The 25560-nt window shown below is 38.7% G+C and overlaps 1 protein-coding gene across 3 annotated transcripts; it reads right to left on the bottom strand.

The window, feature by feature from the left end:
- Positions 1-119: 119 nt before the first annotated feature.
- On the bottom strand, positions 120-25560 carry HELLS (helicase, lymphoid specific). 3 transcript variants are annotated; one of them, XM_032191434.1, is made up of 22 exons: positions 25536-25560; positions 24990-25102; positions 22198-22320; positions 20871-20930; positions 19767-19803; positions 19611-19675; positions 19119-19160; positions 18109-18333; positions 16512-16694; positions 16094-16237; positions 15260-15456; positions 14459-14555; positions 13377-13538; positions 12733-12875; positions 11500-11638; positions 10204-10287; positions 9996-10115; positions 6854-6970; positions 6072-6231; positions 2978-3074; positions 2692-2768; positions 120-1498 (listed from the first exon to the last, which is right to left on the bottom strand). In XM_032191434.1, the coding sequence occupies exons 1-22, from the start codon at positions 25546-25548 to the stop codon at positions 1401-1403; spliced, it is 2496 nt and encodes an 831-aa protein (XP_032047325.1). In that variant the 5' UTR covers positions 25549-25560; the 3' UTR covers positions 120-1400. The 3 variants fall into 3 exon arrangements, with proteins under 3 accessions (XP_032047325.1, XP_032047324.1, XP_032047326.1); XM_032191433.1 differs by lacking the exon at positions 25536-25560 and adding an exon at positions 25218-25259; XM_032191435.1 differs by lacking the exons at positions 120-1498; positions 2692-2768; positions 2978-3074; positions 25536-25560 and adding exons at positions 3103-3433; positions 25218-25259.

Genomic DNA, 25560 nt, shown 5'->3' on the forward strand with positions numbered 1-25560 from the left:
TTTGTGTTAGTCAGGATAATAAGTAACTGAACAAAAACTTGAAAACTTCAGTCTTCAATAACTGCACACAAGACACGGCTTTCAACAGGCAAAAGTCAAAGCCAGCATACCCATTAACAGTTATTTGTTTATCTTTACTTCTGTAAGGCACCATGTATTTTGTATGAGTATAAAGTAACTCCACATCAGCTAACATATTACTCCCAATGGAGAACATGAATTCCCTACTTGTGAGGTGGCACTCACCTGGTGTTTATATGTCTCATCTACAAATGATCATAAAGCAACAAGAAAGTAGTTTCCAATAGTTTGATGAATTAAGTAGTTTATTCTGAAACGTTACCCATGCCTTAGTATAACTAGTGTAACTGCAATTGTGACAGCTCCAGCTGCAATGCCATAACTGCCATTTCCCATTAAGCCTAAAAGACATTTCACAAAGCATAATACAGTTTAAAAGCTGATGCCCATGTTGAAAAATATTGCCTGCAGCTGTCTGTTAGAGGATAGATATGCAATTAGTTATATACTTCACCTGCTTTATTATCTACTTCCCCTTCTGTCACTCCTGGAATAAGACCAGGCTTCCCGCTGATTTGGAATTTGAATTCCTGTCTTTTCTGCCCCAGTATAGTCTCAGACTGACCCTTGCCCAGAGTTAGTCCTTGGTCTTCCACATACCCACACATTCTCCTCTTTCCAGTACCCAGAGCTCCCTCTACATACTTTAGAGGCCAGTCAATAGACAATTGCTGTCTGCAGCAGGAAACCTTACAGTTTTGTTTGGGTACTCTTAGCTCCCTCATTTTAGAGGTTTATTGTAGTTGGGTGTTATTTTGATGTGTGAAATGGGCTAAAGGGTTACACGAATAGAGAAAAAGTGAATAATAAGATTTTTAAATAAGCAAAGCCTAGGTGGTATCCATGTCAAAAAACCTACAATGCTTCGGACAAACCAGACATTTATTTATTTATCAAAATAATTTGCAGAAGTTAAAAAAAAAAAAAAACAAAACAGAAGCTGTAACAAAGGCATATGCTCTTTCCCTTCCAAATAAAATCATAACACCGTATTAAAAAAAAAAAAAAAAAAAAAAGTGTTTTAGGACTTCCACAGGAAGATTTTACACAAGTTTGCCAGTTTTTATCACTGATCACAAAAGCTAGCTGAAAATGTGAAACACGCTTATTCTCTTAATCCTTTATCAGAGGCTAACAAAGCTACGAACATGAAACTATAACAAGCATTACACTTTAGAACATGTTAAAATTCACTGAAAGAACTGAGGGATTTGACAAAGGCCATGAAGAGTCAGCATAAAGGATCAGTATGTATAATGACATCTCTGAGAGCTGATGTCAGTCATGTTTGTCATGTAAGACAACAGGCTATTTGCACATTAAAAGACACATTCTGCATTGGAATCCGATGATTCCTCCAAGACCTTGAAGACACCCACTTTTTCCTTCTTAATTGCTTCAGGAGTTTTCATTTGATCTAGAATTAAAAAAAAAAAAAAAAAAAAAAACAACTAATAGGTGAATTGTCTGCAACCTTTCTTTTCAAGTACAGCAATGCAAAGTGAAAAGTCATATATACTCTTATTTCATCTGGATTTGGAAATCAAGTTGATAGATCATTTTGCTCCTTCATAACCATTCAGCAACTAAAAGTTTGTGCTTGAAAATATTTTACAGTTGTGTATCAAATTCTGCTTACAGTGGATAAGAAAAAAAGAAGCAACCATTATAAAATATGATGCCTGCTAATAACACCACAAAAAAGTGACACCTTTTCCAACCTGAAAGGACAAATCTGATTATTTCATAGCTGGAACTTGTAAAGATACAAATGGATTATGTTGTGTCAGCACATCACGAACCATTTCTATATCAACAGTACATTGAAATATTCTTTAGATAAACCAGGAGAAATTTTCAAGTGTAGTAACTGTTCTCTTCTCCTCAGGCAAGTTATTTTACTCAAAATTCACATACCATATGTATTTAAGACTAGCTACAAATTATTTATTAATTCTATAATGACTGTTTTTTCTTCTGTATCTATGTTTTGAGTCTCATCTCTCCTTTATTTCATTCACCATCTTATATCTAATGTTCAGAGAAACTAAAAGTTCCTCTAAACAATTTCTCAGTAGAATTAAGGTTTTTTATAATATCTTTGCCTGGTCTATTTACAAAAACAGACAACTGAATTTATTTTTTTTTCCCCAAAAAAAATATTTGATCCACAGACAAGGCATGGTAACCCTCAAAGTTTAGTTTTCTCTCCTTTAAGTTTTACTAGGCTATATTTTGAATTATCAAAGTATCAAAATAGGTTTTCAAATAGGTTCGCTGAAATAAGCTTTTTTTTTTCCCTGAGAATGACTTATACTTTGACCAATTACAGCAACTTGCAGGGAAAATTTCTTTGCAAAACATCTGCTTTTCCTTTACAGCATGTATGCTTGGGGCACGCTATCCATGAACGAGGTTTTCTGGAATACTTTTGTCAAAGTCATCCTCTTCAGCAGATCCTATTGGAAACATCAGCCTTGGGGCCAAAGTGTCTTTCTTCACATGTACAACAGTTGTGGGGAAGTGAAACTGACTATTTTCTACATATAAAGAATCTTAAAAATATTATTTATTGTCTAACATAAGAGATGGATGAGAATTCTGACTTACCGATAAGATCACTTCTATCCAAGAGTAACTCAAGGTCTTTATCACTGATTACTTTTTCTTTAGATCCTTTAACCTCTCTGTTGAAGAAGAAACACTCTCTCAATACAGATAAAAGTGCGTAAGAGTTAATGAAGCACAGAAGTCAGTTTTCCACATAGCAGAATCCCTAGGACATTCTTTTCACTCTGAAGACCCACTTTGTAAAACATGAGAACTATTGACAGCTGCTTGCAAGCTGCAAGTTACAGACTTAATGGTCAACAAAAAAAGTAAAATTTTTACATACCTTTCATAGTCTCTGGATTTCAGTAATTCTAGTAATTCCTGAGGGTCCAGACAGCTCTTTGACTGTGCTAGGCCAGATTTGCCACCTTTAAACTGATCTGTAGAAAGTAGAAATTTTAAGTGGAGACAGAAACAAATTCCATAAACTGTTACAACAATTCTAGGCACAGATGGAACAAATCTACTTTTGCATATCGAGGCTAATGCTATGTTTCATTGTTTCAGCCCTGAACTAAACACAATTTAGGCTAACTGGTCAAAAAAACAGAGGTGCACGAGAAGTTTACATGCAGGCCTTTCACCTTCTAGCTGTAGTATGCAGAAAACTGATTGAAACACCAATTCACCATGCACACACACACACAGAGCAGGAAAGCCATTAGTTCTACTTACAGTAAAAAGATTGCAAATAAAGTTAGATGGTAGGTGCTGAAGTTTGTTCGCTTTGTAATGTAAGCTGGTTGGAACAAAGTAAGCAGCATTAACCACAAGACAGGAAATATAAGAAGGATAATGTTGTTCCACTGTAGGAACTCCTTCAATTTAATAATGTTACAGAAATGACAAAATACATCTGATAGGTTGGTTTCTTGAAGAAACTATGCTAGCAGTTATCACAATGTCAGCACCAACATTCAAAAAGTTATACAAGATTATTTATTACCTTGCTAAATCTAAGCATGGATGAAGCTAAGCTTGATCTGTGCACTGCAAGGCCTACTGTCCTGTGCCAAGCTTCCCCAGTTTTTATTAACACATGTACCCATTTCACAGCAAGTCTTCCTCATACCCTTTTATCAGCCTTACTGCTGTTGTTTCCTGTGTCTCGGTCTCAGAATACCTTCCCACACCTCTCCCCATCTTCCTCCAAGGACTAGCTGTTTCTCAGCAAAGTGCAAATCAAATGAAAGTTCCAGAGAGGTTAGGGCTATACAATTTCTCTCCTGCTGTGACACACAGGACCCAGGTCACATCCCACATTGGTAGTGATGGAATTTCTCCCTTTACTCATTTGGATAAGTTTTCAGAGTTTCATAAACTATACGGCTGTACAGATCTTGGGCTGTAATAGTGACATAGAAAAAGCTACAGGAAATGCACATAACATAAATGTTTATGTGCATCACTTCATCTTAGTCTAACATCTACTAAGTTAACTAAAATCTTGCTGGTTCTCACACAGTTACCTAGGCATCTTTCTATAAGAAAACAGAAAGAAGACAGAAGGCACAACATAGTGCTGAGCTCAACAAAAACACAGCTTTGCAATATATTTCAATCCTTCAGGTCTGGTACTTGTACTGTACACACCCTACATAGGTTGACACCATAGAAAGGTCTGACAGACATGCAGACTTTATGATACTACTTCCTCATTCATTCCTCCATTTCTGATAACTTCTAAGTATTCAGAATTGCAGGATACATTACATCACCTTTACAATTACTGAATGAGCCCTAAAGGCTCCTGCAGAGAACATTCCTACTGACAGGCTTCACCAAAAGCTAGCCAGATAAACATTCAACTTGCTGCAAAACCAAAGACACAACCCTTGCTGCTCAGTTTCCTTCCTGTACACTGCCTAGTCCTAGTTCCCACTGCTACTTTAGCATATGGCAGTCATCTAAATGTTTGAGTCCATCTGCTTTGTGGGCTGATGGCATTAGCTCCTCTGGAGAAAAGTCAGATGGCAGTCCTAACAGTCACACGAAGACAGCAGTTACAAAAAGGCTAGGACAAAGGAAGTACTGAACCATTAGCCAACATCATCCAAACAATCCACAGCAATCCACAGCTTAGGCATGACAAACACTGTGCAGTAGACAGTTGCAGGTGTGGCCTTTCTGCCCCCCTTCTGCCTTTCCAAAACATTGTGGTATTTTTTTTCCCCCCTTTATACACTACAAGACGTTTTTAAATCCTACAAGTTTAATACACAGCTAATTACATGTATTGTCAGAGGTTGCAAGATTTTTTTTCCCTCCCCAACTGAGCTTACTGTTTGGAAAATGCTATAGCAAGCTAGCATCCATATATAATGCAGAGTATGCTACAGAAGCAGAGCAGGATTCCTACAACACTTAAACAAAACAAATTTACCCCAAAAGAGAAGCTTTACCCCAAACATTTTTTTAAAGACACTTTAGTATGACCAGCTAGATGATCTAGAACACAAGAATCACCATTGTTCTGCAAACACAGACAAAAAAAAAATGGACTATGGTGCCATTCAGCACTGGTTAATTGCCCCAGAAGAGGGCTTATTCTACTTTGGTTATAACAGACTATTCTTAAGTTTAGAAAGACAGATGCAGAAAGGATTCTGAAATTTTCTAGTGATTTTACAGGTCTAAGACTTGCAGTCTCAGCCACATTCACTAGGAACTCCCAGAAACCAGCTCCATATAGTCCCTGCTTATTTTACCAATTTTAATGAATGCTCCCTATTCAAGCAAGTTTGCCAGTGCAGCTAAAAAACCTATTGATAAACTTCATATCATTAAACACAGCTTTAAATATCATTAGGTAAGCCTACTGCTTCAGATGAAGAATTGTTATAAGCTAAACTGCAAGCAATATGGCAATTTTTGTCTGCTTTTCCATTTATATTCTGGTTCATTTAATTTGGTTATAAGAAAAAAGACAGTCAACTCAGACTTGTCACTTACTCCCAGCCTTGACATTTTCCATCCTAGAATTCTAAAACACTTGGGTTGAACAAAGTATCATCTTGCTGACAAGCTGCTAACAAGCCCCAAAGCTGTACTCCCTCATTGCCTGTTTTTACTTTTATTTATTCCAGGCAGGCTCAACATCCCATCACTTTTTTTTTCTAAATTACCTACCAGTAAAGTAGTATTAATAACATGGTAACCCCTGAAATAATACAAGTGTTTTCCTTTAATTTGCTGTAGAAGTTATCTGTAATACATCTAAGAACACATTTTGAGGAGCAGTTTTATATAGCCATTGTTGGAAGGATGAAGCTATTCGTGTTTGAGAAAAAATACTGAAGAGTCTCAAAACAGAGTAGAGGTCTCCAAGATTTAAAGAAGCAACACATGCTTAAAGGAAGGCATAAGAGGATACTAACTTTTGTGGATAATCAGCTTCTCCAACTTCCTCTTGGCAGCAGCTCTCTCCACAATCTTCTGATCGATTGTGTTTGCTGTCACAAGTCGATAGACAACCACTGGTTTTGTCTGGCCAATTCTATGACACCTGTCTTGGGCCTGCAAGTCCGACTGGGGGTTCTGAGGAGATAAGAAAACCAAGTTAGCTGCACTGTTAACTTTTCTCTTTTTAAATGTTACCACAGGCAGCATTTTCAGTAAGTGAGCTGAGTCACAGCTGAAGCAAACATCAGGGCAGCTATTGTATAATAAAACCATACATCTCTTCGCTCTTAAAACGTGCCCGTGCCAAGCTCTGCTGGTATAGCTGCACAGCCAGAGCAACCCAGCTAGCTTGACTGTTTCTCCATTATGCGCTGCAGTTTTCAACAGATGAACTTTTTTTGTATCAAAAATTCAGCCAATGTTGTTGTTATATTCAAATTACAAATAATAACTTAGAAAAAAAGAAATGCAAATAAAATAGTAACAGAAACCAAAAAATGCTCCTACTTTTGGTATAACCCAGGGGACAAACATGCTGGTTTTGCAAACGAGCTCTAACACTGTTTGAGAAGCTATTTTCAAATCAGGTTGTATATTTAACATATAACATGGTAGCATACGTGGCTTATATTGTTATTTAATGATGTGTTACATAATGACAAAGAGCCCCACACCATAATGGCTTACTAAACAATTATTGAAAGCATCAGTAAAGAAAGCATTTTATGACATCATTAGGTAGAGTCTGTCAACATACCCAGTCACTATCGTATATGATAACTGTATCTGCCGCAGTTAGGTTAATGCCCAAGCCTCCAGCTCTTGTACTCACTAAGAACAGGAAGACTTCAGGGTCATTATTAAATCGATGCATCTGGAAGAGAATAAGACTATTACAAAACAGCAGATTGATCAAACAAAACATATCCAACATTTTATTTTTAAAAAAATCCACGTCTGTAATTTAAAATGTAAACAGGTAGAATATAACATATGCTGCCAGAGGCAAACTAAAGTTTTAAGAGACATTATGTGCATCTGGGACGGGGCAAGAGCAAGAAGTAAAACTGTATTTTCTTATCTGCCAATTTTAATCAATGTTAGTCAATGAGCTGTCCAACACAGAGTGCAGATAACTACAGTAACAAAATCTACCATCCAGAGCAATCTAAAATTCTGATGCCATCTTGACTGTAACTTCCAGCCTCCTTGTATATCTCCTTTTCTTATTTCAAAACTAAGAACAACTTTCTCAACTCCTACTCAGCATCTAACCTACTTTCATAGCAAGATCCTTCCAAGCATCATTAGAGCTCCTACCAGGTCTACGAGCAGTTAAATCTGTTCTCTTGTTCTGCACCTATGCCACTCCGTGGTAGGCACTGAAGCCAGGAACAGAGAGGAAAAGAAGCAAATTGGACCAGCACCTTTAAAACTTGCTGCACTTATCCATTGTTCCCATGGCTTTCTTGAGCCACTCGTTGCTGTTTATGCAGCTGAAACAGTGGGTACCTAATGCCAAGGCATTTTAACTGTATACTAAAAAACCTAACAGACAAAAAATATCATGCTTAATAAGGATACTTCAATGAAGGGAAAAAATAATAAAAGTCACAGGGGACAAAAGATGGATGTAACTGCATGTCTTCTCATAAGAGGAAGTACCATATGCAATTCTTAACCCATGAATGAAACACGACATCTTGACTTCCAAAGACAGAAATATTAGCAGGCACGTTCTGGTTACATTTTCTCTATCAGATATGTGCTCAGATGCATGCGCTACTTTGAATTTCCCTTGTACCTCTTGGGCCTGCATTGGGTCTATTTGCACTCAGGTTTCATTTTACACCAAGATTCCCTCTAGCTTCCAAATTACTTTGTAGAATACAGAAGCTGATCTCCAAGTGACTCTTCCTCCAAAGCACGGCTTGCTGGATACATATTACTAAATGAAGTAATGTTCCAATTCACCTCTTGTTACCCTGAGAGGCTGTTCTTTCTCGACTGAGCTATGCATACCCTGCTGGGAGTTTTCACTGGAAGAGAATAAGGTTCTCCTTGCTCAAGCATGTAAACACCTGATTTCTTCAGATTTTTACAGCTGTACACTTCTACATTGATTTTTTTTAGTTCTTTTAACTCCCCTACAACAATCAAACTTCCAAAAGTAAGGCACAGCATGCTTTGTTTCAGAAGTTTCAACCACATCATAGGATGAAAACTTGTGAGGAGGTGAAAAGCAGAAATACAGAGTAAAAGTGTGCATGTCAGATCACAAAACAGTATGGAACAGTATGGAATTCATACCCTCCAAAAGCCATTCACATTTTATTTGCTGACAATTTACAACCACATAACAACTGCGTAATCAACTCCTAAAAATGCTTAGAAACCAGCAGCACAAAATTTTATCTGCTTCATATAAGTCACATTGCTAGTTAGCCTTCTGTCTTTCAGAATCATTTTTAACAATAGCAACTTAAATGTTGAGGGGTGTGGCTTTCCTCAGCCACATTGTGACAGAGAAAAAACAGTGCAAACAAAAGCAGTCTGAGCTAGATGATCAGCAAGTCACTGTTTTTCCTTATCTGCATAAATACTGGTACATACTTGCAAGATCATATTGCAATTGCGGCACATCGCCTATATACATTCTGTGTTCTTCTTCCACACTCTGTATGTATTGCTTTTTCATATCCCTGCAAATCCTCAAAGCTTTTCCAAAACCACCCTACATGGCTGCCCTTCATGACAAATACGTGCCTCAACAGTACGGCATTCTGTGATCTTTTCATTATAAGCATGCAAGAACAAAGGATTACACTGTAATGAATCCATGTTTACTTTCAGGCTGAAGTTACAAGCGTGCACCTAGGTACACAACACCACTTCCTGGAAATCTATTCTTATCTACTCTAACACCTATTTGGTGTTAGGCAGCACACTCCCACAGACACTGGTATAACACCCTGGACACTAGGAAACAATAGGGCCAGGGGTAACACTGGGATTAGCACCTGTTGCAATCTGCATAAATTTCATACTTTGCATCTGGGCAACGAGAATACGTGAGCATTGTGGTGGTTTTACTCAGGTAGGCAGCCAAGCTCCACCACAACTGCTCTCTCACTCCCCCTCTCCTCAAAGAGGAAGGGGGAGAAAATACAGCACAGAGAACTCGAGGTTTGAGATGAGAAAGGTTTAATTAAAGGGAAAGGGAATGGGGAGAAAAAGAAACAAAAGAAACAGTAAGTCTGCACGGAAGCACAGAGAGAGGGAAAAACAATTTTTCTCTACTTCCCATTAACGAGTGATGTTTGGCCACATCCTGGGAAGCAGGGCCTCAAAACGTGTAGTGGTTGTTCAGGAGGAACAGCCCCCTCCCCCATGAGAGCCTCCCTTTTTATTGCTGAGTGTGACATCAGGTGTTATGGAATATCCCTTTGGTTGGTTTAGGTCAGCTGCCCTGGTGATGTCCCTTCCCCATCACTCGCCCACCCCCAGCCTGCTGGCTCTTGGGGGCTTGGAAGAAGTCCTGATGCTGTGCCAGCACCATGCAGCAATAGGCACAGCACTGGAGTGACACCAGTGTTGTTCCAGCTATGAGTGCAGAGCACAGAACCGTGTGGACTGCTGCAGGGAAAAGGTGACTCCAGCTCAAACAAACCCAACACAAGCATTCATCATTCTAGGCATACCAGGATGTTGTTTGGTAACGTATTTCACTACTTCAGTGTTTCTCAACTGCAGTTTTTAAAGCAGCAGCAAAAATATCAGTTTTCAACATAGATGTCTGTTGCCTGTTGAAGACTAAATGCTGTGCAAAGTCTCATCCCAATGTCACGTTAACAGGCACAATTTGGTAACAGGCTCAAAGGACATGAGCATGTACTTACATTTTCTTCTCTGTCTGAGTAAGACATAGACCCATCCAATCGACTAAATTTGAAGTCTCTCAAATAGCAGTAATCCATCAAGATGTCAAGCATTATAGTCATTTGTGAGAACAACAAGACCTAAAAAAAAAAAAAAACCAGGAAGATTCCTTAGTACCATTTTCGGTCATCAAGAGACAACTGTGCCAAAAAGAAAAATTGGGTTTACCTTATGTCCCCTCTTTTTCAATTCTGGAAGCATCCGGTCCAAGAGAAGGAACTTGCCTGAATTCTTTACTAAATCTTCATCAACCTTAGAAGAGGGGGAAAAAGGGGAGGAGCAGTTGTACATTAGAAGGAAGGATGCCAAGGGCTTTCATCATTCAGAAGCATCAACAAATGCTTACTGAAATAAACTTGTAAAATCCTTTTAACTAAAAGCCATAATATTGAAATTGACAAATTGCAAAGTAAGCCGAATCAGTTAAATCATGATGAAATTAAATCAAACCCCACTGTTTTATATGCCCAAATATTTTTTTTTTAGATGAATTAACTTTCATCCCATTTCTGGAAGGAATAAAAGTCATGAAGGTTTCTCTCTTCACATGGAAAAGTAGTTTATTTCCCAGCTTATATCAGTGGTAATTCATGCACAAGGCTTCCACCTGCTGGAGACAAGGAAGCACTAGCTGAACAAGCTACAGGTACTAGCTCCTGCAAGTGTGAAACAATCTGTTTTCTACATGCTAGTATGGTGTTACCTTCTTTTATGCACTGACCTTGCATTGATAAACTTTAACAGTTTTCTCCACAGTGCAGCCAAATCTGTTAACCACACACCAAGCAGGAAACATGCCTACAAGAGGCTACAAACTTCATTTAGAAGTATACAAACAAAGCAACTTCAAGTTGATTGAGCTTTCCTTTAAACTCAAAATACTTTCCACTTTCCTATATTACCAACTGCCTTGTCTAGATTAAACTGTCAACTGGTCTTTATGATGTACTTCCATTGGACTTTCTCCCTTTCAAGGCATAGATCTGATGCTGTAAACCTAAGTAGACGATCCTGTTGTACTTGTCTGCCCTTAGCACCTCACTCTTAAAAACTGCCATCATACCTTTTGCAGTGTTTATAGTCTACATCATGAACAGTTCACAAACATGAGCATTTTTAGTTTGGAAAATAAGCCTTTTTGAGGACAGCTTAAGGCAGACCCTAAAACAGCTTGAATAAGCAGAAGCCAGCTATTGTTTTAGTTCAATAACTTGCTTCCAGAAGATGAGTGCCTTCATAACAGAGAACACCACAGTACTGCTTACTACAGAGGCTAAAGACACAGAGGCTTGAACTGCTCTTTGCAACTGCTGCTTCAAATAATGATTCAGTCACATGCTGGAATTCAGTAGGGAGGCATATGTAAATACATTGTAAAGGTCATTCCTAACTGCTGTCAGCTCATGATCTATTGCTTCTAAATGCCTAGAATAATTCCTCTTCTAATCCTTTTAATATACGTACCTTGAATTGTTGCGTAGCAGGGTCCAATGGGTATTCAATAAGATAGGGGTGATTACAGCATTTCCTCAGTAACATCATAATATTCTGTAGTTTAAGGTTCACCTCCGAATCCATGGGCATGCTCACTTCAACCACCGGCCTTGAAAGACATGCCATCTTATTAGTACAGAAAGTGTTACAGAAAAAAATACACACCCCCGCCCCAGAATAATAAATAAAATAGAAAGCAAGATTCACATGCTGTGTCAAACTTCCTTTAAACCCCTCACAGTTAATAAAGCTATTACCAGAGAAGACCTCCTTTAGTGTCACACTTGACACTAAAGGCACTAGAGTTTGCCACTATTGGTTTAAAATACAGAAGGATGGTAAAGTCGTAATCAGAAGCAAAAAAATGGAACAGAAAAGGGAACTCTGAAACTGTCATATCTCCCACTGAACAGTACATGAACTACTCCAAAATCAGCTCTTGGCCTATCCCAGTTCAGCCACATAACACACTGAAGGATTCTACTACAGCTCTTTTGCTCTTTCCAAACCTAAGAGCTATATCCAGCATAAGGGAACCATGCATGTCATAACACTAACACAAGCAAACATTTAATACCCATTCTTTCAGAGTACACTGGACTGAAAATCTAACAAAATACAGTTCAGCCCTGTAATTTAAGCCCAATCCTGGCTTTCCTTTTGCCCAAAGGAGTTCCAACCAATTTAGAGCCACCAACAGATCTTGTCAAACTCAGGATTACTCAGCACCCTCAGTCTTGGTCCTCCATTCTGATCATAATCACCAAGCAGTAAGTGATCTGCACATGTCACAAACACAGCAGTAACCATACTGGCTATTTGGGTTCTAGCTCTCAGTTTAAACCTAAGTTTTAAACCTAAGTTTAAATCTAAGTTTTTATTTTATAAAACTTAGCAAGTACATCAGTTATCCCTTTACTCCAGTCCTGAGCCCAAACTTTGCTTCAAGTATTCCTGAGGAACTCTGCAAAAGTCTGGGAGTTAACTGTAATTAATACACCAATGTTATCCCTTGTCCTATCATTGAGCCAATGAAAGATACAGCTGACACAAACGTAACTGAACAACATAGACAAAAGTTTTACCTGAACTTCGCAAAGGGTGCAAGAATTTAGCAGTAAAATCATATAAGCAAAGCTCTGAAGGAATCTTAAGAGGACAATACTCAGTACAACAAAAAAGATATTCTTTTATAGCAGGTACCTCTCTTTTTCCACTTCCTCTTGCATTTTGCTGATCAATTTTTCCAAGTCATCAGGTGAACCATTATGTTCTTCACAATAATCAACCAGTTTTCGACTACGGCGTTTTGGTCGGCCTGTTGGACTCAACTCTATTACTTCTTCCTGTGGGAAACAGCATTGTCATCAACAGCAGATAGCTCCAAATTCAAAGGCCTGTGCAGACTCAAGACTTCTCAATCCTGAAAAGAGGTCTCAGCAACATGCTCCATCTAATACTTAGTTTCTGCAGCTGTAAATTTTGTTAAGCAGAAAGAGTGGCCCAAACTCTAAAAGTCTTTAATTGTAGATCTTGAAAGCAGCTTTTAAAAATTGAGCAGAAGCATTAGTACCACACTGATTTCACAGCAGAAACTGTCAGTTCAATTAAAACTGTCTTTTTCCACTAAGCTACAAGCAACCAAAAGCACACTAACACTCACATATTACCAGTTCTGTGACCACAGAGGCCAGTCACATCAACTGTCACTGAAACGCTGAAAAGGTCAGACTCAAAATGTAAGCAAACAACATTTTGGTTACACTAGTAATGAAGCAATGTCAGCATGGCTTTGCTTATAAACCATTAATAGCAAGCACATTTATAACACCCGTATCAGTAGATACCTCGTTATTTCCAAGCAGTTTCCTAATGGTGCGATTTACAATGGCAGTATAGAACGTTTCTTGCTTCTTTGCCAGGGGCGCATATACCACAACTTCTCGTTTGGGAGGAACCTCAAGAGCAACATCGGATTTCAGTCTTCTCAATAAGAAAGGCGTCAGAATCTGAAATGTTGAGCAGTTGCGTTATAATTACTCAAAGCTTTCAACAGGGCTAGTTAAAAGAAAAAGACACGCAAATAAGTTTACTAATAAAACATTATTTTTACAATTTAAACTAAGGGATTTAATCTGCAGAGTTCCATGCTTCACTTTTAAATAGAGATGCCTGCTCCAAAACTTTTACACACATACTGGTCATGTGTGTTAAAAGAAAAACAAAACCCCACATCTATGGACATCTTAAAAATTGTCTTTAATAAGGGTTGCAGACCTTTCAAATAATTTTCATAAATGAAAGTAATCTTATTACAAATTAGCTCATTTTGCTTGTTATATTTCTTCAACTTATTCTAGGATAGCCATAAACCTTTAAAAACAATATATAAGTTGCCATCAACAATCATATCTAAAAAACATAAATCGCATCTCACACCATCAGCTTACAATAGGAAAATGTGTTTTGAAAGCACTTACTTTCCCCTCCACCACTCCTTAAAAAACATTTTGAATGTTAGCTTTGTTTTGCCTTTGAAGAGAAGCAAGTTATAAAACTAGTTTGTTAAAAGGCTTTCTGTTCAACACCTCAGAGCTGCATAAATTCTCTCAAAGTTATATTTCCACAAGTTCAATATACAAATTAAATCTTTTGGCAGACTGAAGTAAGCAACAGCAATTAAGTTTAACTGAACTCAATTCAGTTCCAAGAACAAAAAAGAGTCTTTATCAAAGAAGTACATTGTTCCTTTCAGCACTTATAAACGCCTTAAATATTGGAGGAAAAAAGGAGATACCTAAGTGTAGAAGTGCCACAATAAAAGCCTCAGGATCAGAAGTCAGATCCACAAACAAGATTTTGGTGCACTTCATAATAATGGTCAATGTCAGAAATAAACCATGAAAAAATAACACAAAAAAATGAAAACCTGATGTAGCATATGCAAGATGTTTTGCTCCCTTTCTTTAGCAATGATGTCTTCGGCAGTTTCTGTAATGCTGGTAATGTCAAACCATGATTCAAAACTATAAAAACAAAACAAAAAAAAGAATAGCTTGTTTCATAGCTATGATTCTCCTTCCTTATATAACTATGCTATTTTTCCTCTCATCCTGTGATTTAAGGAAACAAAGCACTGGTATCTATCACGTACAAATGGTGAACAAGAGACATTTCTGAAATATACCTGTCAGATGCTTGAGATTTTAAAATCAATCAATAAAAATACCTGTATTAGTTGGAATATTCACTATGATCAATTATATTCAACGTAGTCTGTAGCTTTTTTTCCAAATTTTGACTAAATTCAAATTTGACTGGTTTTGGCAATGTTCCTGACCTCCCCATACTGCTTCATGAAAGCGTCAGTCTCCCATGGGTCCTATGTTTGACAGCCTCACACAACTGTCTGTAACACCTTACAAAATCTCAAGCAACTCCAGACACTTATGATCAAACAATCATCTCCCATCTCCCCCCAGTGCCCATGTCTTAGTTCAGAATTGAATTTCCACTACCCATCGAGCTGACAATTCCTTCCTTTCTGAAACTACTAGTGTGAAGACAACACACATTTCAAAGTCTTTGTAACCAGATGATTATACCAAATTACAACCATATCATAAAAGAACTCTTTAAAGGCTGATAGAAGTTTAATTATTAAAGAGTAAGAATAATGCCCAAACAGAACAAAAGGGAATCATTCTTTTTTAACCAGACTGCAACTCACCTTTTCAAATCATCAAACACATCTGGCAAAAGGAAGTTAAGCAACGACCAAAGTTCTGCCAAGTTGTTTTGCAGGGGGGTACCAGTCAACAGCAGTTTATTGTCTGCATTAAATCGTTTCAACTCTCTGATAAGGCGGCAGTTCATATTTTTAATCCTGTGACCTTCATCTACTATCAGGTATTTCCAAAAGCAGTTCTACAAACAAGAAACGGTATTTCAGTAAATCTTAGCTCACTCCATCAAAATGTGCCCAATGAGCAACACTAGTAAGACTGCCTGATCTTGACCATTAGAAAGATTCTATTTGCTCGTTTCTCACTTTGTCAGACTGGAAGAGCAGAGTCCAAACAGTTTATGCTTCACATATGCTTCACAGTGACTGCATTTAGTTTTGGTGATTACAGTGAAAACTGCTACAAGAAGCTCTTCTCACTGAAGCAACCACTCTAATATTAACTCTGTTACTTATATAAAAAGGAAAACTTTTCTCCAAGTGTCTCCCCTCCATTACCTACAGAGAGATAATGGGAAAAAGCTGTAATATGTTAATTACAACTGTGTTGTAATTATCTGCTTGCTTCACTTTTTAAAACAGCATTCTATTTGAAGAATTTCTCAAAAAAAAAAAAAAAAAAAAGCCATTTCTACCAAAGAAACATATCACAGCAGAACTGAATGCCAACATAGCTGCTACAGTATAACACTCATTGAACAAGCAGCATGTAGGATTTTTTTTTTTTTTTTTTTTTTTTAAGTGTATACTCAAAAGCACTGCCATTAGTGATGAGGCAGCATTCCACCTGTCACAGGATTTTCAGTAGAACATAGATACCTGCAGGGCATTTCTGTCTCGCATTGCGATTTCAAAGGAAGTAATGACCACAGGATGGATTTGCAGTGATCCTTGTCGCCCATGAATTTTTCGAACCAGTTTACGACGTTCCTGCTGAGCTCCATGATACAGCATTATTGGAATCTGAAAGAAATAAGACCTTGAAGTCAGTTGAATTAACCTCACTTAAAACGGCAAACCTCACAGGTAACAGAAATAATTAGCTTAGTTACAAGAAGGCTGTAAATACATAGTAAGACATATCATACCGTGTGCTAACAACATAAAGAACTATAGTTAACTTGATGTTCTATATAGAGAATGTTTTGATGCAAATAATTAAAACTAAGAACTGAGGTAGGAATTTTAAAAGATAGTTCTGTTAGACCCGAGGAAGAAAAACCTTTGTTTCTCTTACCTCTGGAGTAAATCTTTTGAATTCAGACATCCAATTTGGAAGAGTAGACAAAGGACCACATACTAAGAAGGGACCAGGGACTCCTCGCTCCACCATCAGTGCTATTGTTGCAATACACTGGATTGTCTTCCCCAACCCCATTTCATCAGCTAAAATGCCATTGATACCATTTTCCCAAAGCATCTGCACACACAAAGAAAAATACATAAGCATAGATTAACTATCACACCTTAGGAACAACAAACATCCATAGGAATGTAACATCTGTGGAAACTCTCTACTGGGCACATTCTATATTGGAGGTGAATAAGATTTCTCCATGATGAAAATAAAACACCAGCATCTTGTAAACCCCAGACTGTCATATGTAGGGTAATGTGCTTTGAGCAAGTTAGTTGCCTGACTAGGAGGAGAAAAAAAAAAAAAAAAAAAAAACAGTATCAAAGGAAAGGATGTGAATTATCGTTCTATCAAAAGCACTTCAACAGCAAATATACCTCACAGTACTCTGACTTTTACTCGTCTTGATTCTAAATTATTCCTATAACTTCTATCTCCAGAAGACCAAGTTACTGTGTTTCAGTTTTATCTTTTCAAGTAGCTTTTATAGCCATGGCTACTTCAGCATAGGAAAAAGGTGCAATACCTGACCAACGTTGCCTGCTGTTCTGGCAAAAATGATTTGTGCAGACACTGCCTATTTCAACAAGTGACAGAGCAACTTCTCACAACAGAACAGAAAGGAAGCACCCTTTGACTATTCAATCTACTGTTCTTAAAGGCTATGAGTGATGGTCCAACAACAGAATCATAAGCTGTTTATTCCCCCAGAACAGGCCAGCCTTCCTCAGGCACTTCCCAGAGACAGAACAGAATGAGTGAGTTTAGTGGCACTCACTTGTGAGATGAGTTTAAGGCTGTTAAAACAGGATATACATGCTTGTGGGAGCAAGAAAGAGATAAAAAAGGAAATAGATCATCAGCAGAAGTTAGTTCTGCGTGATTCTGACAACAACAAAAAAAAGTTATTCTAAAATGTCTTGCAAGCAAGAAAAGGGGAAAAATATAATAAAAGAAATGCCCACATACGTAAGTTTCACTGGCTTTTGAAATCAAATGTTAAAGACAAAACAATTTAAAAGACATTATGCTAATACCACTAGTTAAGAGTCCATAATGCAGAGAGAATTGAAAGCTTATTTGTGTTAGGTGTTTAAAAGACTCACTTTGCAGGCCTAAGGGGCCAGGTATTCAAGTCCTTGAAAGAGGAAAAACAGTAAGACTGTCCCTCAAGTTAAGTATACATAGACCTACTGCTTTCACAAAGCACTTATAAGAAGAGACTGAAAGGACAGTTGAGTTGAACGTGAAAATAGATGAAGAAAGGAAAGGTAGAGAACACCAACCAAGAAGATTATAGAAGTCTTTACAGGGTGGGGAGGATATTTGGGTTTGTAACTTTCTATTTGTGGATTGGCAACTTTTTTCATTATATAAGAATCTGGTGTTATATAACCAAAAATTTCTAGTGTCTCTTCCCCTTTGTTTCTGTCTCCAGTCAGCAACACATTCAATTTTGTAAACAATTGCTCCTTACCCTTAGCCACTCCATGCCTTCCACCTGGTACCACCTCATGACACCTCCAGTAAAAATCTTTGGCTGTTGAAAAGGCACTGGTTGTCCATTAAATTTCCGTACTGGATCAAGGAATTGCTTGGCACTGTGTCGTACAGCTTGACACAATCTATCCTTAATGACACTATTTGAGTCTCCATTTTTCTGCAGGTCTTCTGGACACAGGTTATCAGAAGAGCTTTCATCCTATGGAGGAAAATTCAAGGAACATGTGACAAGTGGCATACTTTAACAAAACCCAGCTAAGACATACTGATGCCAGGTGCTGAAACTTGTGGTAAATTTCTGCCAGCCTGTTATTATGTAGCAAAACAAGTGAGCCCCTGACACAAAGACTGAATAACTGTCAATGAAAGAGTAAGATTTATTTTTAGGATTAGTATCACCACAAAAGCAGAAGTAACCATGCAAAATTTCAATACCTTACTGGCATCCTTTACTCCTTTGGAACTGAAGAGCAGTGATAGCTTCCAGAACAATTAGGCTATTCTACCCATGAAAGCAAGCAGACGTAAAACCTTGCCAAGAGGCTGACATTTAATGCAGCAATTTCTTTTCTGTAAATGGATTCTAGATAATATTAGAAAGTAGTATATAGTACTGTGCTTGTAGTTCTTAAGCCACAGTAGAAGCAAAAAAGGCCACACCTTTTGTCTCCACAATTTAAATGCTTAAAAATGGCTGCATCTTAAGTAAGGTCTTATATACTAGCACAAGCATTTCTTTAGTAAGTTATTTCCTTCATTTTTGAAAACTACAGTAAAATTCAGAAGTTTTCACCTGTTATATAAGAATAGGTGTTTAAGTGCATTTACTTGCACCATGCTTTAAAACTACTAACTCAGAACTACAATACATAGCTAAAAGATATTTATTTACAAGAAAAGTTTAAAGATATTCTATAAAGTATAAAATGTTCTCCCTCTGTTTGGGCTTAACACACAAACCATAAGAACACGTTGACAACATACCTGATTTTCCACTTTACTTTTTTTTGCCACTGATAAGATTTCCTGCAAGAAAAAAAAATTACACTTATGTGCTTTTCAACTTTAAAGGCTACAATTTGTATTTCAATAAATCTTTCAATTGAAGAGCATTTACATACTTGAAGCAAATTTCCATACATCATCTAACATATGTGACTTTAAGAAGGCAACACATCAGCAAATGTATTTCAATCACAAAAGATAATTTAATACATCTTCACAGCTTGCCTCCCTAAAAATTTAAGAAAAGCATTTGGATTCTACAGGTCCGACAACACTGCTTATTATACAGAATTTTGCTGGGAGGAAGTCATACCTTATAGGTAGGCTACTGTTTGCTGTCAGTCAATAATTTCTGACAATAACATATAAGAATGTGTTGCTCCAAAATACAGATGTCACACAGTCATAGTCTCACCAGTTAAAATTTGAGCGACAAAAACCCAAACAAGTCCATTTACAAATACAGCCTACCTCTTTGGACATAATTTCTGAGATGTTGTATGTTCCGTCTTCTCTTCCTCTCTTCTTTTTTGCAGCTATAAGATAACATTTCAGTTATACAACACATCAAATGTGAAAGAAACTGAAAACACCAGTACTGACTAAAGGCAGAATTTAATACTTTACCTGATTTCTCCTCTTTGCCATCCGCTGGACTTTGACCCTAGAAAATAAATATAGAAAGATGATCATCATCTCATGCATGTCTAACTATCATGGCACAAATGAGAGAAATATGCAATCCAACTTCAAGCATTGTCTTGGAAATCTTTTTGAAAGACTTAGTATTATGTAGTTTATAAAAAGTATAGCAGAAGTAGTTACCGTTTATCTTTTTCAACCTTACTTTATTTGGTATGCCAGCACTTAGCCTACTGAATAAGATGAGCAATCATTCATAAAAACAAAATCAACTAAAAGGCAACCCCCACAAGGCAAATCCAAATTTCCTTGAATGAAAATTACAGGATCATAGAATGGTTTGGGTTGGAAGAGACCTTAAAGATCATCTAATTCCAACCCCCCTGCCATGGGCAGGGGGGACTCCCCCTAGACCAGGTTGCTGAATGCCACATCCAACCTGGCCTTAAGAACTTCCAGGGACGGAGCATCCACAGCTTCTATGGGGAACCTGTGCCAGTGACTCACCACCCTCATAGTAAGCAGTTTCTCCCTTATATCTAATCTAAACCCACACTCTTTTTAGTTTAAAGCCACTTTTCCTTGTCCTATCACTATAATCCCTGACAAAGAGTCCTTCACCAGCTGTCTTATAGGCCCCCTTTAGGTACTAGAAGATAACTCCACATCTCCCTGGAGCCTTTTCTTCTCCAGGCTAAGACATACTTATGCCAGTATGTCTTAGGGCTCTCTTCTCCAGGCTCAACAACAACTGCAATCGTCTCAGCCTGTCTTCATAAGAGAGGTACTCCAGCCCTCTGATCATCCTTACGGGACATGCTGGACATGCTCTAATATAATAGGTCCTTATTATACTGAGGGCCCAATTAGTCAGAAAAGTCTCCTTAGTAGGACTGTCATGCTATGTGATTTTTGAGTAGATTTAAACAGTCTTACTATGGTTAAAAATATGGTACAATAGATCTTACTGCAAGTCAAATGCTGGGTAAGTCTAACTTTAGCTACCTTGACCAGATGATCAAAATTGACATGGCAATTTGACAGACTTATAGCAAAGAGAAGTTGCATAAAACCTCTAGTTAATCTCACCTTTGCAGATTTTAACATCATCTCTCTCTTTTTTTCTAACTTCTCTTTCTTTCTCTGTTCCTAAAAAAACAAACAAACAGACACATTTCTTGTATTTAAATGACACTCACAAGAGAACCATCCATTATAGAAATAAAAACAGATGCAGATTACATTGGTAATGTAGACTGCTGTGTACTCTACAGACTTGGAGTGTTTTGGCAGTCTCAGTAAAAGCCTCTATGCTGACATTGTTAAAAATCATAAAACAGAACTTGGGCATGTAAGTGCAACTGCTCTGAATTGCTTGTCAGTGACTACTTTAAACATTTTCAAATACAGTAATTTAAGAAGATGCCAACAAAAATATACCCAATTGCAAACTCCTGTAGAGATCACATTTACTACAGCAAGTTTTCCATGTATGTATCTTCCCTTTAACTTCTACGAGTTACCACTTGTGTTCATTGTCAAACAGAATGTAATATAAGTAGCCTACAATGCCTTTAAGGAAGAAATGCTTTCATATCTTTAAGAATCTAAGATTTTCATTTCATCTATTATTTTTACTTGCTGAAAGCAAAAGGACTTTGGGGAAAAAGAAAGATAAGGAACCTTTATAACTATCAGATGGAGCAGTAAGACTTAATATTGAAATAGGCATTCTATCATTGTAGTAATCATGAATTTGAGCTGACAATAGACACTAGAGAAGCATTTTAGAAAGGATGTTTCTGCAGCCTGTCAAGTATCACTTTTCTGAGCACGTGATTATCCTGAATCTTTTCTTGAGATTCTTTCTCCCTCAGGCTCAAATTCTCACAAGTTTGTACGTACAAGGACAATTAATAAAGTAAAGACAAAGCCAGATGTGACCTCAGCAACTCATAGATTTAAAAAGCAGAACACAATCATTTCATGGAAGCTCTTGTTTGGGAACAGCATGGTCTGAGATCACTGTAATTTATGTTTGTCCTACATTATCATCCTGAAGACAAGCCTCATCCTCAGCCTTCAGTAATCAACAAAACCAGGCTGCACAACTTCTACATGTCAATTCTTTGCATCCTTCTGTCCTCCTTACAGGTTTTCCAGCTTCCTTAAATTTTGTCTTATCTCTCAGGCCAACAGAAAAATTGTAAAGACATCACCACTACCTTTATACTGTGATTAAAATTCATGCTCTTTCCAGACTGATTTGTATATAAATTTATAGGACAAACTCTGAATATTACATAAAGCACCACCTCATCCAGGGCAGTACCTTCCATAGCTTCTCAGCAGAACTGAAGCAAAAAAGCAGATGACAGTTCATCTTAAGAATCCCCACCACAGAGAATACACTTACCTCCAGTTGCTGCTGTTCCATTTTGGTTAGCAAGAACTTTGAGTAAATGTTGCTTTTTTCAAGCAAATGCTGAAGCCTCTTATACCGCATTTCACTTGACTCCCTGTCCCAAGAAGTGCGAGCCTGGCCAACACAAGAAGAGGTCAAGTATTTAAAGATGATTCAAATTCAATGCCTTACACATAAGAAAGGGTTCTTTTAGAGGATAATCACAATCATCTCACACCTGTGTAAGCTTTTACTCTTTGAGTCATTATACGTTTATAATTCATGGATGTACTGACCCATACATATTTCTCTATGAAGCACTTGCTGCAAGATCAGTGTAACTGAGAGATGGATTCACTTGCACATGTAAACAGCTCTGCAGAATATACCCGCTTCCAGTGCAACAGCACAAAGCATTCAAGGGCTTAAAGAAGTCTAATCTCTGATTTGTAGACTTAGAGTTAAAAGGAAATCTAATTTTATTCATACCCTGCAAAATCTGGGTAAAAAAAAAAAAAAAACACATTTCAAAATTCAGCAGTTTCCTAAGTATTAACTGGGACACTTCTGTATACCATCTGCACAGAGGTAGTTTTTCATTAGCAAGATATTCAGGTGGCTACAAAGTCATTAGTGCCTGATTTACAGTGGCCAAGTGAACTCCCAGTGTGAAAACAGCAACTTCTCTTTGTTTTAGTTACAAAATCCAAGTGCTTGAATTGCCACTATTTTTAAAAAAGGATACCTGTTGAATTAGTCAAGGCTGTGTAATTGATCAAGACTTCTCCAAAAAGTAAAAGAGCATTCACCCTGCAGCAGTCACATAAAATAAATTGCCTGTTAGGTGGAGACTTACCTGTTAGATGGAAATGTCAAGGAAGTGAAAAGGTATAAATTAGCATCTCCAAGAGAAACCCAGGAAACACAAGATGCAGAGCTTTACAAGATGCTTATCTGTGCCATTGCCTTCAAAAGGAACATTGGGGGAAGGGCACAACGAGACAGAAAAGCAAGAGAATTTTCTGGAACTAAATAGATTAATAGGTAGCGAAAATAGGTATTAGCCGACTGAGAGGAGAAACTGCAAAGAAATCAGGGTTTCTTCATCCCCAAAATCACACTTTTCTTTTCCACTAATGGTACGCCATGTCATCCTTATAAGTAGCAATCTCTCTATTCGTTTGTGAGCAGAAGATCTATCTCCAAGTGTTCTTTGGGGGCTATGTGGCCTTCTTGCAAATTCTCCATAAAGGTTTTGTTTGCTACTGCTCTCCTCATTCCAGGTATTTTCCTTCAGGCAGAATGTACCTGAGTCCAGGAAAACCAACCCTTGATGGCAATGCCAAGAAACAATATAAGTGAAACTGAAGTACTTCATTCATTGAGTTGGTATTACTCAATTCCTGTTGGTGTGGAACCCAGCTTCTTTCCATTAATTACTTTATCTGAAGGACTTCATCCTTTGAAGGAACCTCCAAGCCTCAACAAGGTTGTTTTTATACCTATTATATTGACTATGGCAAAACTGCCACTCATTTTTCATCACTCTACATTCTCAAATATTTGCATTGTGGTATTTTGCTCTTAAACCACAAAAAGAGCAAGTGACTCATTTGTTGAACTGCACAAGTCACCTGGCAAGGGGATTGCAGAAGTGACAAACATAAAAAAAGAAACAAAACAGGAGCTTTGACAAGATCAACTGTGCCCACGATGCCAGTTAAGTCTGAGTTCAGTGACATGGGTAATCTCCCCTGGTCTGGCAGACCCCTGAGCACAGAGCGAAGGCATGGTAGAAGCACACAGGAACAACACCCTTGTTAGAGGTAAGCTCTGCCGATCCTTAAGAAATGGAAAGAATAGTGAGTGGCAAAAAACCCCAACCACCTCCACCACAACAACATAAAAAGGAAACACAAAGCAGTATCGTATTACAGCTATGACACCTAAGTGGCTGGTTGTGAAAGAAAGTAAGTTGTCCTTTTCTCAATACTTCCTGTGCAATGAGATATGTTTACTCTACACGAGTTTCCTCCTTATCTCCAAAAGGATTGCCATCAGATTTTCAGTTCCAAGTCTGGTCAAGAAATACCTGAAGAAACGTTCAGTCATGCTCTATCATGAGTTATTGTCTGCAAGAAAGATGACTATGAGACTTCTGGGAGAATGAAGTAATAAATACAGTAATACTTTCTAACCACAGAATCACAATGTTGCAGCCTAAAAATGTACTTAGTAAACGAAAATCTTTTTTCAGTAAAGACAGAAAGAGGAGATGAAATTGGTTCCAGGCTTTGGAAGCTGTATTTTTCATGTCCCTAAAGTAACGTTTCAACCTCCAGCTACCATTCTCCTGTGGGCTGTTCAGTACAAAGGCAGATGGTTAAGCAAAAAGAATAATGAGAATACTCTGAAAGATGGGACGGGAGGGGATTTCTCAGGTGTTTTGAGTAAGAGCATTAGCTTCTTGGAAAAAAATCTCAGGAGAGCATTTAGGATGCGTGTTCTTCCACACTTACATTGCCTTATGCCTGAAGTACAGTGCCTTTTATTTCTGGCTCGCTGGTACCGTGATGATTTGTACCAGCAGTGCCGAAGCACCCTGTTTTCGGGCTGTCTCCCCAAAACAGATTCGTAACACCAGCACTCGCCAACACCCAGAGCAGGGGAAATACGAAACACAGCCGTGACCGTGTCATATGTGCTAGGGAGGCTTCACCTCCCGGAGGCTGCTCCACACACACCCACACGGCAGGCAGGCGGCAGCCCCGGGGCCGGGCGGGCTGCCCCCGCTCCCCGCTCACCTTCTCCAGCATCTGCCGCTCCTTCTCCAGCCCCGCCGCCTCCAGCTGCTCCTCCTCCGCCAGCATGGCCGGCGTGATCACCGCCTGCTCGCCCATCTCGGCTCCCGGCGGCTCTGCAACGACGGCACGGTTACCGCGGGGCCCGTCCCGTCCCGTCCCGTCCCGTCCCACCCGGTCCCTGCCCGCCCCGGTCCCCAGCCCGGTCCCCAGCCCGGTCCCGGCGCCCACCGCCGCTGCCGCCCGCGCTCCGTGCCGGCATGGCGCGCCCTGCACCGGCTCCGCCGCGCGCCGCCCGCCTCGCGAGACCAAAAACCGCGCGCTCCGCGGGCCGCGCGAGATGGCGCCGAGCTCTCGCGAGGTGGGGGCGGCTCCCGAAATGGCTTCCGCGGGGGGGCCCACCCCCTGTCACGGGGAAGGGCCCTACAGAAACGCCCCGCGTGCATTGCCTGCTCGCCTCGGGCGTGTCAGTTGGTTCCTATCCCTGCAGACACGTGTATTTCATACAATCACAGAATCAGTACGGTTGGAAAATCCCTCCAAAATCACCTGGTCCAACCATCGCCCTGCCACC

This window comes from Aythya fuligula, chromosome 7, assembly GCF_009819795.1.
Source record: "Aythya fuligula isolate bAytFul2 chromosome 7, bAytFul2.pri, whole genome shotgun sequence".
In the NCBI taxonomy this organism is placed as follows: Eukaryota; Metazoa; Chordata; class Aves; order Anseriformes; family Anatidae; genus Aythya; species Aythya fuligula.